This window comes from Carlito syrichta, unplaced genomic scaffold (assembly GCF_000164805.1).
Source record: "Carlito syrichta isolate Samal-C Ts95f unplaced genomic scaffold, Tarsius_syrichta-2.0.1 Scaffold302582, whole genome shotgun sequence".
In the NCBI taxonomy this organism is placed as follows: domain Eukaryota; kingdom Metazoa; phylum Chordata; class Mammalia; order Primates; family Tarsiidae; genus Carlito; species Carlito syrichta.
In genome coordinates, this window is record NW_007246678.1 from 489,748 (window position 1) to 506,115 (window position 16,368).

Consider the following 16,368-nt stretch of genomic DNA (forward strand, 5'->3'; position numbering starts at 1 on the left):
TATACTAGCTAATCTGCCTCCTACTTTATACAAATAAAATCAGTTTCAAATGGCCTATCATAACATATAATTAGTCCACTGAAGCACTTCAAAGCCAGTGAGCACTTGTGGTTGGATATGGAAGATAATACGATGACTTGTAGTTCCACAGAAACTTTCATCTGAGAATTTAATAGCTTCACACTCATCACTTCCCTGATCCACAGCACCCTTCTGAGCAGAGATAAAGACCTGCTCAAGGTGATATAAGGAGGCCATTTGAAGGATTTGGGGGAGGACCTCTGAAGATTTAATAGACAGTCATCTACATTTAACAAGTCATCTCCATTCTTATAACAAGCAAGATGAACAAGGTCCACAGAAAGCATTTATAGGATATCCAATAAACTATAGGCTAAAATTTCTTTTTTTTCTTGCTAAAGAACATTTATTGACAAGGAAAATTAATTATGGATTATAGTCCATTTTAAATGGACTAAAGCTACATCTTCCTATAAGCTTTTTCTCCTTGACTTTAACCAAACATTTCACAAAAATGTTAGCATGCTGAAACAAACTGAGGTTTTTATATATTTTTTACTTTAGTTTTTTATTTACCTCAGTAACTTTTGGGGTACAAATGGTTTTCAGTAACATGGCTGTTTTGTGTAGTGGTGAAGAAGTATGTGCTTCAAGTATACTCGTCATCCTCTTTTAGACTAAAAATTGTTAACTTAAAGTAATCTACTTTGTTTAGCAGATTGGCTACTTACTTGAAAGTGTTTTGAGACATAACCAAACTGGTTCTCAAACTGTTTACAAAAGAAGACACCCCAGCAGCCAGGAAAGGTGATAACTAAATTTGCAAACCCATCCAAGTAAACGTATTTTCTTTCTCCCCATATTCTTAACATATCACTTAATATAAATAAACAAATCAGTGACTCAAGAGTCTAGCTTGTTTTAAACAAAGAAAGCTTTATATTTTTATGCTGAGGTCAAAATAATCTCCTTTTATTTTTTACTACTTCCCTAAAGAGAAAACACAAACCTTGATCTTGGTGTCATTTTTGTTGGCGTTGGCAGACCTTCTGAAATTTTATATGGACTCTTCAGGGGTGATATATATATGTTCCCTCCAGGAATCCGTAAAGGTGAACTAGAAAATTTATAGGGGCTTCGAGGAATGTGAGGTATCGGTGACAAGGTAGGGGGCTAGAGCAAAAAAAAAAAAAAGGATTTATTTACTGTTTTAGAAAGATCTACTATTTTATAATTAGAATTTTCCAATCAAAGGATGCTTTCAACATACCCTGGTAGAAGCATACTGCAAAATATTTGTTTTCAGTCTCTGCATGAAGACTGAGTTATAGAATACTATAATGGAATCATACTCCTCTTCTCTGATCAAAACACGTTTGAATGTCTGAAGAAGAATAGTAAAAACACTCGTTAAATGAATTTACTAATTTGTCTCTTTAGACTTTTTTTTCCTAATACTTTGTAATACTTTTTAACTAGTAAAAAGCAAATATTATACAGGCAAAAATAATCTAAAATGCCTCTGTAAGCTTGGTTTATAGCTGCTCTACCAGAAGTGAAATATCACAGAATGATCCAAAGAAGCAGCCAGGCAGCAGAGATGGAACAGCTGGCCATTCAGAAAGACAGGAGTGGACAGGCTGGCAGGATGGAAAGTATCATGGGAATCAAAGGGCCAGAGCTGAGCAAAAGTCAATGATACCATCCACCGATACTTAGACTATATTTTCTGGCCTACATATTCCTGCATCCCCCAGTCTATAAAGGTTCAAGAAGTGTGCATTACTCCATTTCATGCAATAGGTACTCAGTAAAAGCATTATATATTTTTTTGATAGTTAAGAGTTTACTTGAATTTCAGTTAGGTTAAAAACACAGAGGCTTTATAGATGCCTCTGATATACACAATTAAAATAATTGGATTTTGGCAATAAATTCAAACATACAAACAAAAATAACTTGGTTTGTATTACTTTTTAAAATGCCATTGATAATCTGGAAAAAGAACTCACAACCCCTTGCCACAGAAGAAGAGTATGAAATATGTGTCATATCAAGTGTATTTTACTACTACTGTTTGTCTAAAGGGAAAGCAAACTGGAAACACAAAATGTGTTTACACTGGAAATTTTAATTATTTCATTATAATACTGGCTTTTCCTATAAAGTAATAAAAATAAAAGAACATCTAAAGTCCTATGACTCGTCAAGTTTATTATATATCTCCTGTTTATTGCTGAGATATAGTATTACTTATTAGCTGCATTAAAAAACTATGAACAGGGATAATTTCAGAATTTGCCTTAGCTTTCCAATTCCATTTTGTAATAACTATCAAATAATATAAAAGCAAAAATTCGACTTGTGAATTACATACTAAAGTCAGAATAAATGATCTAATTAATGACTAAAATTATCTATGTTATGGACATGAATTTATCAGAAAAATATTACTGTTGAAGATTACCTACCTCCTGAACAGCATGAGGAAGATCCTTGTATGCTGTTACAATGATTTTGAATTTAAGGTCTATATTCTTCACTTTGCATATGCCATACATGGAACACATCATAATCTAGTAAATAAATGAGATATAAAAGTAGTCAGAATTTTATTATATGGTTTTGTTCTAAAAAGCACTGTTATTTTTCTTTCAGCTTCCAAAAAGAAAATTTCAATTTCCTACAGCTATTTCTTTCCATCCTGAGCTCAGTTTGACTCTATGCGAAGTGCTTAACCCAAATTGTGTTTAAAGAACAAAATGCAAACAGCCAGCGCTCAATTATTCAGGACTGGTTATCTGGTTTATAAATAACTCTAACTTTGGCTCCCGTCACTTAAATGTTTCCCAGAAGAGAAATGCTGAAACAATAATAAGTAAATTTTGCATAACTAGCACTGAAAAATAAATAAAGCCAGGTGTCAAAAAGTTTCAAACTATCAGATAAAATATTACCGAACACAACTTGGTGGTGGTAGTAAGGAAGGTATAGTGACTAGAAGGGGGCAAGAGAGAGTCTTCTGTGTTGCTGATGATATTATGTTTCTTGACATGGATGCTGGTTACACAGGTGAGTTTAATTGACGAATTTTCATTAGAATGTGTCTGTATGATACACAAATTTTTCTATATGCACATTACATTTCAATAAAAAGATATTTTAAATGCAAAAATAATAATTCCCAATGACTTTACAATGTCAGATTTTCTTAATTTGTATGAACTTTGTACACCAGTTTAAGTACTCATTACTTCTGCAATATTCTTTCTGTCATCTACCAAGAATACCAAATCATCATCTCTTGTTCAGCATCCAACAAGCCCCAAGCCCACTCTTTCTTTCTTTCACATAGAATGCCATTCAGATGCCGGGCTCGGTGGCTCAGCCTGTAATCCCGCGCCTTTGGGAGGCTGAGATGAGTGGACTGTCTGAGCCCGCAGGTTCGAGACCCGCCTGGGCAGCGAGACCTCATCTCTACAATAAATAAAAAAAATCAGCCGGGTGTAGTAGCACGCGCCTGTAGTTCTGGCTATTTGGAAGGCTGAGGCGGAAGGATCGCTGGAGCCCAGCAGGTCGAGGCTGCGGTGGCCGGGAGCGGTCACTGCACTCCAGTCTGGGTGACCAAGTGAGACTCCAACTCAAAAAAAAAAAAAAAAAAAAAAAGAATGCCATTCAGTATCCTCTTTACTAATTTCACATTCAGTACTTTACCTAAGACACCTCCCACAAAAATCATCTTAAATCCTTAGCATTACTGTCTTTCAATACTGTAGCAAAGCAGTAGAACCCTAACCCTATTTTAAACAATCCAACACACTAGAATTTATACATCCAAATATGCTCTTGTAAAATATATATATTTGTTATATCTTTATACAATAATCCATATTTTGCTCAAAATATCATTCATATTAGGAACATTACTACCAACTTTACAGAAATAAGAGGATTATAAGGAAATATTGTGAACAATTATATACAAATAAATTGTATATCAATAAAATAAGTAAGATGAAATGGAAAATTTCTAGAATAATACAAACTGCCAAAACTGTCTCAGGAAGAAACAGAAAATCTAAGCTTTAATTTGCAACCAAAAACGAATTAACTAAACAAAACCCCAGGCCCAGATGGCTTTACTGATGAATTCTATCAAACATTTAAAGAAGACTTAATACCAAGTCTTCAAAAACTCTTCCAAAATTAGAAAAGTTCCCAACTAATTCTATGAGGCCAGAATTTTCCTGATGCCAAAACCAGATAAAGACATCATAAGAAAACTAAAAACATCTCTTGTAATTATAGATGCAAAAATCCTCAACAAAATAAGAGCAAGCTAAACCTTGAAAAACATCAAAAGAATTATCTACTGTGACCAAATAAGAGTAATTCCAGAAATGCAAGATTGGTTTAAAATATGAAAATCAATTAATGTAACACACCATAACAATACAATAAGAAAAGCCACATTATCATCTCAATAGATAAAGAAAAAAGCATTTGACAAAATCTTACGCCCTTTCATGATAAAAACACTCAAGAAAGCAGAAATAGAAGGAAACTTCCTCAATCTGATAAAGGGCATATACAAAAAACACAGCTACCAACATATCAATTGTTGGAAAGACTCTAATATCTGAAACAAAGACAAGGAGATCCCCTCTTAAGCCACTTCTATTCAACATTGTACTGGAGGTTCTAGCCAGGGTAATTTGGCAAAAAATAAAAAATAAAAGTCACTCAGAATGAAAAGAAATGACATTATCTCTATTCAAAGATGGCATAATCCTATGCATAGACAATTTTAAGGAGTCCACTAAATAACTGTTAGAACTAATAAACACATTCAGCAAGGTTACAGGATACACTATCAAAATTAATTGTATTTCTACATACTTCCAAAAGAATGATTCAAAAATCAAATTTAAAAAATAATTTCATTTACAATAATGCTAAAAATATAGTACTTAGGAATAAATTTAACAAAACAAGTGTTACACTTTAAAATCCACAAAACACTGTTGAAAGAAATTAAAGGAGATCTAAATGAATAGAAATACATCATATGTTCAAGAACTGGAAGACAAAATGTTATTAAGATTACAATGTTCCCCCCAATTGAGCTATAATTCAATACACTTTTCATCAAAATCTCAGCTGGCTTCTTTATAGAAAATTACAAGCTGATCCTAACATTTATATGGAAATGCAAGTGTCAGAATAATCATATCAATCTTGAAAAAAAGAACAAAGTAGAGAACTCACACCTCTCTATTTCAAAACATACTACAAACCTGCAGTAAACAAGTCAGTGTGGTCTTGGCATAAGTATATAATCTATATAGCTATATAGATTAACACCACAGAATTGAAAGTCCAGAAATAAATAAACGTTTGCACACTTACAGTCAACTGATTTTTTGACAACTGTCAGTGGGGGAAGAAAAGATTTTAAGAAATGGTGCTCAAATAACTAGTTATCCACATGCAAAATTATGTAGCTGGACTCCTACCTCACCCTATATACAAACATTAGCTCAAAATGGAACAAAACAACCTTGACCAAAAAAAAAAAAAAGTAAGAGTTAAAACTGTAAAACTCTTAAAGGAAATAAAAAATGGGCAAGGATCTGGATAGACATTTTTCTAAAGATATTCAAATGGCCAATAAACATATAAAAATATGCTCAACATCATTAGCTAAAACAGAGAAATGCAAATCAAAGATACCACTTTATACCCACTGAATAGCTATAATGAAAAAGACACATAAAAGTTGGTGAGGATGCAGACAAAGTGGAACTTTTACATTATTCATAGAAATGTAAAATGGTATAACCACTTTGGAAAGAATTAGGCCATTCTTCAAAAGGTTAACACAGAGTTACTATATGACCCAGAAATTACATTCTTAGGTATATAAGAGCAATGAAAACATATGTTCACACAAAAACTTGTACATGAATGTTCACAGTAACATTATTCATAAATAGCCAAAAAGTGGGAACAATCCAAATGTTCATCAACTGAATGATTCATGTATGTGGTATATATCCATACAACGAAATTTTATTTTGCAATAAAAAGAAATAAAGTACTGATTTAACACAGATGAACCTTGAAAATATTATGTTAAAGAAAAGAAGTCAGACACTGGTAGGGCACAATGACTCTTGCCTGTAATCTCCGCACTTTGGGAGGCTGAGGTGGGAGAATTGCTTGAGCCCAGGAGTTTGAGACCAAACTAGGCAACATGGAGAGACCTCGTCTCTACAAAAAATAAACATTAGCTAGGCATGGTGGTATGCACCTGTAGTCCCAGCTGCTTGCAAGGCTGAGGCAGAAGGATCACCTAATCCCAAGAGGTTGAGGCTGCTGTGAGCCATGGTTGTGTTACTGAATTCCAGCCTGGTCAACAGAGTGAGATCCCAACTCAAAAAAAGAAAGAAAGAAAAGAAGCCAGATACATCACATGATTCCATAAATGTGAAATGTCCAGAAGAGGCAAATCTATAGAGACAGAAGGTAGATTAGTGATGCCTAGGGCTTAGGGGGTGATGGGGAATGGGGGACTAATGGGGATGCGGCACTAACAGGTATATGGGCATGGGATTTCTTTTTGGTGTGAAGAAAATGTTCTAAAATTGATCGTGGTGATGGCTGTAAAACTCTATGAATAAACTAAAAACCACTGAATTGTACACTTTGTATATGAATCATATCAATAAAATTATTATTAAAAATATTATTCTTATTAGCCCATTTCATAGAGAAGAAAAAGGAGGATATGGAAGACCATTCCCTGTAAACTAACTTCATTCATTCATTTGGTACTGTTTAAATCAAATGATTCTTAAGTCTCATACTTTTTCCACACTAACATGAAATCTAGTTCACCACAACACAGAAAAAGCCTACCATAAACAAGTGATATTTTACAGGTAAGATCTTTTGTGTCATTAAATAAGTAGTTACTGAAATATACTCTTGAGCTATAAAGCCCTAATTAGTAAGAATTACAGCAAAAATATAATGGTAGTCAACAAGTGGATATATATTAAATTGATCTAGCTTCTCATTTGAATTGAGTCTTTTCTTTAGAAATCAGTTTACAAATAAGTAGGGAAGAAGGAGAGAAGGTAAAGTGCTTGATTTTCTTACTTGGTCCAAATGCCTGTCTTTCATGAGTTCATATTCATTTTGCAGTGTGTGCTGAAAAAGGGTCCAGATGATGTGTTCTAGTTCTGGGTGATCAGACAGAAGGCGTGCACATAGGGTGTTTAGTCGGAGATACGCTAGCCGGTACACTATAGGGATAAGGAGAATTAGTCATGTTTACTGTTCATTTTTAATTACAAGTGAATTTTTTCAAATTATTAAATTTCTCTAGACATAATGATATTAAGTAGCATTTTATTTATATATGTACATATATTTTTTTGAGTTGGAGTCTCACTCCGTCGCCCAGGCTGGAGTGCAGCTCACGGCCACTGAGCTCTGGTGATCCTTCCGCCTCAGTCTCCCAAGTTGCCAGGACTACAGGCGTGCACTACCACGCCTGACTAATTTTTGATATGTTGTAGACAAGAGGTCTCACCAAGCTGCTCAGGCAATCCTCGCCTCGGCCGAGCTACCAAGCCCGGCCATGAAGTAGCATTTAAACAGTAACCTCAATTCTACCACTATCTTCCTTATAAATAAATGAACCTAGTATTAGCACAGTGCTAGGTATATAGAAAGTACAATAATACTTGCTGAATTAACTCTTATACCATGAAATTGAGGTGAAGGTAGAAGGTAGAGGAGGAAAGATCATAAGACACTGTAAAATTAGACAAACCATTTAGGGTTTATTTCAGCTCCATCGGTAATCACTCACCACAGATGCTGGCAATTCCCACAATCAATATTTAAGAGAGACAATTATTTTTTAAAAATAAAGGACTTGCCAGTATCTATTAATCTTTCCTATCCTTAAAAAAAGTCAAACCACGCATTTCTCTATAAAATACCAATTGAGCATATTCTTTTGAAAAACAGTGGGCTTATAGATTACCTAAGTGTAACATAACCATGATATGAAATTTCTTTAGACTCTTTTAAAAAATACTAGTGAAAATACAAGTTTGAAAGAAAGGAATTCTCAAAATTGAATTTTTCTCCATCTACTTTAAATATAAAGACCTTTTATATGTACATTCTAAAGACTTACATAAGGTAATTAGATATTTTTAAAGCTAACAATCTGTCCCAGGGGTTCTTAAACTTTAGAACACATAAGACTTACTTAGAGGGTTATTAAAACAAGGTTTTGGGGGCCCTGTCCTAGAGTTTCTGATTCAGCAGTTCTAGGGTATAGCTCCCAAATTCTTATTTCTACAGTTTTCCAGGTGATGCAGATTCTGCTGGTTAGGGACCACACTTTAAGAACCACTACTATATACTAAGACCTAGGCTTTACAATATGCCTGTAAAGTTCAATATAATTCTTACTTGAATAAAATCAGGAAAAAGACTTATCACAGAAGAATCTGACCTTTCACTCTCCTTCAAAAAGCTCCTAGTGGGTATGCATTTGCAAGTGCATACACACACACACACACACACACACACACACATACACTCAAATCATCCTCCTCACCCTACTGCATATATATGCAATCAGAGAATGCTATACAACCTGGTTACTAGCCTTCTTAAATATACTGAAAATATCCAGAAAATGTGTCTGCACTAGGTAACAGCATACTTATCTCATCTCTACATACATGCCTGAACAGCAAAAGTAATGCTGGGACAAATATTCCCAAACATTAATTTGAAGGCATAACAACAGCTGCAGCAACAACAATAACATCTAACACTTTTTGAGTGTTTACTCTGTGCCAGGCTCTGTTGGAAGCATTTTATATGTATCAGTTCATTTAATTATCTCAAAAACCCTGTAAGGTAGATTATTACTATAAGGTACACTATTATCGTTTCCATTTTATAGATAAGAAAACTGAAGCAAAGAGATTAAGTGACTTGCCCAAGATCACACCTAGACAGTAGAAGAGCCATCATTTTAACCCCGTAAGTCTTGTTTGAAAATCCATTTTCTCAAAAAATAATAATCTACTAACCTTTTTTGTAAAAGAGTGAAAGGGAGGTAGACTTCAATGGCTTCTGGGTCTGGAAGGCTGAGGTTGCTTGTGTCTCTGCATTTGCAGTAGAATTTACACGTGTAGTTGAACCTTTTTTCTTTGGGGATCTTACAGGAGAAAGATACCTAGATATATTCAAAGGAAAAGTCTTCATTTGAAGTTTGCAATTTGGAGTTTGTGATTTGAAGAATCACACATACATACACACGCACAGACACACTCCTCAGGGTTGTACGTATACATACATTGCAGGTACTTATCTATTTAATCCATTATTCGATGCCAAATTCCCTATTTAAATGCAATCTGGAAAATACAGATTAATAGGAAAACTGCTTGTCATCACCACATCTAATTATATTTTAACAAAGGACTTTCCCTGAATTCCTGCCTTGGAGAGAGAATAGCTCTCTCTATATATATATTTCAATAATTATAGTGAGATTGAGACTATAAAATGACTCCATCTTAAAAACCAACTTATTGTGTTATAAAATTTTTACTAATAACTATGATTCATATGTAAGATTTAAGTTACACACATAGACACACAATATAAAATCATCTCTACACATACCTAAATTGCATAGTACAGAATTATATGAATACTTCAAATAACATTAAGAGAGATTTGCACCTGTATACTAAACATGTCAGGCATAAATCAAGGCAGAGATATTAGCAAATATTCTAACTCAATTTCCGGCAATTCTATCACTCTGCACTGCCCTCTGTTAAAACAGAATAATCTAGATCTACTTTCTGATTTTGTTTTAGCAGTTGGAAGCATATTAACTAGTACACTAGGAAAGGGGGCTCACCATCACAATTATTTTAGAAAAACCGGTATCTGGTCTACTATTCACTTTGGATTGCCCTTCAGTTCACTAGTTGACAATACTTCAGACTGACTTAACTTGGGCAAAAGTTTGTCTCTTGAGTTCCAGGTACAAATATCCAATTACCCACCGTATATCACTACTTCAATCTCAAACTTAATGAAGCCAGAGTAGAGTTCTGGATTTCTTCCCCTAGTTTTTCCCATCTCAAAAAATGGCTCCACATTACATCTAGTGTCTTCAGTAAAAAAATCTAGGGGCTATTTTTAATTTTTCCATTTTCCCAATCCTTCAAATATGATGTAAAACCTATTAAATTTATCTTTAAATACATTCCAGATCTTTCCATTTCCATCTCTAAGACCATATCTTAGATCAAGTTATTTACATCTATCATTTGAACTTCTGAAATAGTCTCCAAACTGGTCTCCTCACTTTCTTCCTTACCTTGTCCCCTTCTCTCCCCCAAATCCACCTGCATTTCAAAGAGCAGCCAGAGAGTGGTCCTTTGAAAATACAAATTATAGAAAGCTGTATTCTTGCCAAACTCCTTCCTAAGGCCTATGGGAACCTGTAGGATCTAGCCCCAGTCTGCCTCTTCCATCTCATCTTGTACCATTTTTACTATACCTTAGCCACACTAGGATTTCTTTCTGTTCCTTAAAAAAATTTCAATCTGTTCTAGGGTCACTACAATTGCTGTTTGTTTTCCCAGGAATGTACATCATGCAGATTTTTGCCTGGCCAGTATCTGCCTATCTTTGGGGTGTCAGGACAAAATATCACTTAATCAGAGAAAGGAAAGTATCTCAAAACATTCTATCACCCTCTCACATCACTTTCTTTCTTTCTTTTTTGTTTTAATTAGAGAACAAGTATACAAATTTTATAACCATGTACACAGGGAGAACTGTAAAATGATTGTCCCTCCCTCTTTCTTTCTTCTTCCTTTCCTCCTCTTTCCTTCCTCATCACTGTTCATTTTCTTTATAGCATTTATCATGCTCTAAAATCATCTTATATGTTAATTTACTTGTTCACCGTCACCTCTAGAATGACAGGGGAAAGACTTAGATCATCTTACTTCTATATTCCTGGTGTCTACAACACTTCCTGGCACTTAACAAATGTCTGCTTATTGAATTAAATAAAAGGCTTATCCTTTATATATAAAAGTATTACCTAGAACACAAACTTATACACGAAGACAGAGTCTCTAGATGCTAGAAATACTTTGTGTACAAGTTAGCTTGGAAATGACATCTCTGGAAAATGGTCCCTATGCTAATCAAAGAACACTGTAATGTCAATGTCCTACACAGAATTAGACGGAAACATGACATTAGGCATATTTCTATGAAAGGCAATGTAGCCAGAGTGATTAAGAACATGGACTCGGGATTTGATAGCTTGAGTTTGATTTCTGCTGACCTTAAACAAGTTACCTTACTTCTTTAATTCCTATTCTATAGGTAACTGAGGCTGACAATATCTACTACCTTATAGGGCTGTTACGAAGATTAAATGAAAAAATAAATCAGAAGTACTTAAGCAACTGCCCAGCACACAGTGAACCCTCAATAAATGTTAGCTATTGCTTCCTATAACCACCATCATATGCAAATCAACTGTGTGTTAGTTCATATCCCATACTACTCCCTACACTTGTCCTGTTCTTCACTCCAAATGTACTGATCTGTGAGAGTCAAACAACACTGGTATGAATTGTCCACTTATATGCAGAGTTTCTTCAACCAAACACCGATAAAAAATACTCTCTGCAGCCGGGTGTGGTAGTGTGCATCTGTAGTTCCAGCTACTTGGAAGGCTGAGGCAGAAGGAGCTCAGCAGATCAACTCTGGGGTGGTCGTGAGTGTGCCACTGCTCTCCAGTCTGGATGACAGAGTGAGACTCCAACTCAAAACAAAACAGCAACAAAAAAAAACTCTCTGAAGTATCTGCTTCCCTGTTATGCTTTTGAGTTCATGCTATTTCTGGCTCTTAGAACACACTCCTCTGTCTCCTCTGTTCTCTCCAGTTTCCATGGGGAAATCCTATTCAACCTTGAGACCTATCTAAATTGATACCTAAACTGCCATGAAAACTGTTCTCATTACACCAATCCTAGGTGATTTGGTAGCACTTTGTACTCCTTTATATGACCTAATTTGGGTCATATATCTTATATTCCTAATTCTTTTTTTTGAGTTGGAGTCTCACTCCATCGCCCAGGCTGGAGTGCAGTGGCACACTCACAGCTACCCCAGTGTCGACCTGTTGGGCTCCAGCGATCCTTCCGCCTCAGCCTTCCAAGCAGTCGGAACTACTGTGCGCTACCACACCAGGCTAATTTTTTTTTATTTATTGTAGAGACCGAGGTCTCATCATGTTGCCCAGGCTGGTCCTGAACCCGCGGGCTCAAGCAATCCTCTCGCCTCTACCTCCCAAAGTGCTGGGATTACAGGCTTGAGCCACCGCACCCAGCATATTCCTAATTCTTAAAAGCAAAAACAATGTCATAGTCAAAGTTCTATTTCCCACAGTGTTTATATAGAATGCCACATTACACTTATGCTCAAAATCTCATTGCTGTTTGAATGGATAACATAATATATATTCTACGTACATATCTGCTGCAGTATGATTATTCTGGAGAGGAAGATTAAGAGGACAAGCAGTTTCAAGGTGATCAGTAGGTCCTTCTTTGTCCTTTGATTGTTTAATAAGATCAAACAAAGGTGAATCCTATATGAAACACAATGAGATTAAAACAACGTTAGTAAGTATAATGTTCTCAGAATCATATTGTTTGACATGGTGAGCACTATGAATTTTAAGCACAATTAACAGCGGCCATTTAGAAGTCAGAATAAAATCCTCTTTTCACTTCAAAATTCCCAATTTCCGATTTTTGTACTACACACAAAAAAGGAGTAGAAAAATGTATAACCTTAAATGCTTATATTAGAAAAGAAGTTAGAAGTTAGGGGAAAAGACAGAAAAAAGAAAAAAAAAATAGAAAGAGGGAAATAAAGATATGAGCAAAATCTAATGAAACCAAAAACAAAATAAAGAAAAAATACATCATTTGATCAACAAAGCTAACAAATGATTCTCTGAAATAACTAATAAATTAAATAAACCATCAGGCAAATTGATCAAAAAAAAAAGAGAAGGGACAAATAGGCAGTATTAGGGATGAAAAGTGGGACATAAGGCCAGGTGCAGTGGCTCAGGCTGTGGTCCCTGTATTTTTGAAGGCCAAGGTAGGAGAATTGTTTGAGACCAGGAGTTCAAGACTAGCATGAGCATCACAGTAAAACCCTGTATCTACATAAAATAAAAAAATTAGCCAGGTGTGGTGGCACACGTCTGTGGTTCCAGCTACTCAGGAGGCTGAGGTGGGAGGATTGCAGAGTTCAGGAGTTCAAGGCTGCAGTGAGCCATTATCATGCCACTACACTCCAGCCTGGGTAACAGAGTGAGACCCTGTTTTGTTTTGTTTTTTAAGAGAATAGATGGGACATAATCATAGACAAAGATTAGAAAGATAATAAGGAACTGTTATGAATCATTTTATACCAATAAATTAAAAAACTAAGACCAATAAATTGGAAAACTATTTTCTGGAAAGTTCTTACAAAAACACAAATTACCAAAACTCAGAAAGAAATAAAATAACTCAAATGATCCTATAACTATTAAAAAATCCGAACAAGTAATTACAACCCTTCTCACAAAGAAAACACCAAACCTATTTGGTTTTGTCAGCAAATTCTACCAAACATTTAAGGAACAGATAATTCCACTTTTACTCAAAGTCTTCCTAGAGTAGAAAAAATAGAAAAATTCTTCATCTTATTTTATGAAGCTAGTACAACACTGACACTAAAACCTGTAGAAAGATAATACAAAAAGGTAAATTATAGCCTATTTTTACTCATGAACAGAGATACAAAAATCCTAAACATAAAATATAGTTGATCCTTGAACAATATTGGTATGAACTGCCCACTTATATGCTTCAACCAAATACCAGTTAAAAAATACAGGATTTCCACTTATACAGAGGGTCAGCTTTTTGTATTGCTGGTAGAACAGGGATGATTGCAGGACTTGAGTGTGCATAGATTTTGGTAACTGTGGGGGTTCCTGGAACCAATCCCCCCATATATATTGTGGAACAATCATAGTAGCAACCCAAATAGCAATTTAAAAAATACATAATTACCAAGTTGAGCTTATCCAGGTTGTAAGATTGGTTCAATATCAGAAAATCTATAATGCAATATACTTCATTAATAATTCTATGGTGAAAAATCTTATCCAAATCAATGCAAAAAAAGTTCCCACTTTAAAACCTATTCATAGTTTTTGTTTTTTTTAAAAAAGGAAACTCTCAGTAAATCAGAAACAGAAGAGTACCTTCTAACTGGGTAAATGTCATCTACAAACAAAAAAACCCATAGCAAATATTATATATAATGATACAACATTAAAAGAATTTCCTTAAAAAATCAAATCAAATACAAGACAAAGACGGCCAGACCAGTATCATGCTTCTTTTTAGCATTGTACTTGAGGTCCCAGCTCAGTAAGACAAGAAAAAAAAAAAAAAGAATTGGAAAGGAAGAAACAACAAAAATCATCATTATCTACAGGTGATTGAACTGCCAATACAGAAAACTCAAATGAATCTATAGAGAAATTATTGAATAAAAGTAGCAAGACTGCTGTTATAAAATCAGTATAAAAAATACCTAAACAAAAAATTTTAAAGTGTAATTTTAAAAATATCATTTATAAAGATGTAAGAATAGCAGTAAGAATCATTAAAAGCATCGATTCAAAAGTTGTAATTTTCTAGAGGTAACTGTTTGTAAGTATATACAGCAGATTCTGTAAAAAAGGGGACCGTATGTAGTCTACTTTTTTAATGCTTAAAAAAGACACTCTGGTTTCTCTTCAGAGCGTATAAATCTTTCACCTTTTACCAAAGAAAGACAAAAAAACCAAATGAGTATAAATCAAAAGTAGAAATGGCGCATCAGTATGTAAAAATATAAACCGCTCAGAATACGTGTGTGTGTGTGTGTGTGTGTGTGTGTGTGTGTGTGTGTATTTTTTTTTTTTTTTTTTTTTTTTTGAGTTAGGGTCTCACTCTGTCACCCAGACTAGAGTGCAGTGACTGCTCCCGGCCACCGCAGCCTTGACCTGCTGGGATCCGGCGATCCTTCCACCTCAGACTTCCAAGTAGCTGGAACTACAGGCGCGCGCTACCACACCCGGCTAATTTTTGATTTATTGTAGAGATGAGGTCTCGCCAAGTCGCCAAGGTCTCACCAAGGGTTCAGGCGATCCACTCACCTCGGCCTCCCAAAGTGCTGGGATTATAGGCTGAGCCACCGAGCCCGGCCTATATCTTTTAATGTGAAGAATATTCAGTAGAATGTTGGGAAAATCAGCTAGAAATTTTTTTAAATGTTAGGCCATTACACTTTTAGAATACACACAAAATCAATTGTGTATATTAAAAAACAAAACTAGGCCAGGCGTGGTAGCTCAAGCCTGTAATCCTAGCACTTTCAGTGGGCAAGGCAGGATGACTACTTGAGCCCAGGAGTTAGAGACCAGCCTAGGCAATCTCATCTCTACAAAAATTCAAAAAAATTGCCACGCATAGTAGCACGTGCCTGTAGTCTCAGCTCCTCGGGAGGCTGAGGCAGGAGGATCAGCTGGGCCCAGGAGGTCAAGGCTGTGGTAAGCCATGATCATGCCACTGCACTCCAACCTGGGCATCACAGTGAGACCCCAACTCAAAAAAAAAAAAAAAAAAAAAAAAAATTGCCAGGCACCAGGGCTCACACCTGTAATCTCAGCATTTTGGGAGGCTGAGATGAGAGTATTACCTGAGAGGATAATTTGTCAAGGCCTCATTGCTACAAAAAATTAAAAAAAAATTAGTCAGGCATGATGGTGTGTGCTTGTGGTTACAGCTACTTGGAAGGCTGAGATGGAAGGATTGCTTGAGTCCAGCAGATCGAGGCTGCAGTAGCCGTAAGTGTGCCACTGCACTCCTGCCTGGGTGACAGAGTGAGACTTCTACTCAAAACAACAACAACAACGACGGCGACAACAACAATAAAACTGAAAGAATATTAAAAGAAAATAAAAAAGAATATCTTTATAACTTCTCATGAAGACTTTGTAAGTCTGACCAAAACCCTGAAGTCATAAAGAAAATATGAACACACCTGAATACAAACAAATTGAAAACTTCTGGATGATAAAAATCACAATAAACTAAGTAAAACTGAATCTTCCGAGAATAAACAATACTGGTTAAAGACAGTGAATTA

The 16,368-nt window shown here is 35.3% G+C and overlaps 1 protein-coding gene across 1 annotated transcript in view; it reads right to left on the reverse strand.

The window, feature by feature from the left end:
* The window catches only part of RB1 (RB transcriptional corepressor 1), a 173,862-nt gene that overhangs the window by 10,186 nt on the left and 147,308 nt on the right, over window positions 1-16,368 (reverse strand). The window contains exons 18-23 of the mRNA XM_008056952.2: window positions 12,636-12,754; window positions 9,150-9,295; window positions 7,186-7,331; window positions 2,493-2,597; window positions 1,292-1,405; window positions 1,031-1,194 (exon numbers count right to left, since the gene is read on the reverse strand). Coding sequence (XP_008055143.1) covers window positions 1,031-1,194; window positions 1,292-1,405; window positions 2,493-2,597; window positions 7,186-7,331; window positions 9,150-9,295; window positions 12,636-12,754 — 794 coding nt within the window. The remainder of the gene's footprint in view (window positions 1-1,030; window positions 1,195-1,291; window positions 1,406-2,492; window positions 2,598-7,185; window positions 7,332-9,149; window positions 9,296-12,635; window positions 12,755-16,368) is intronic.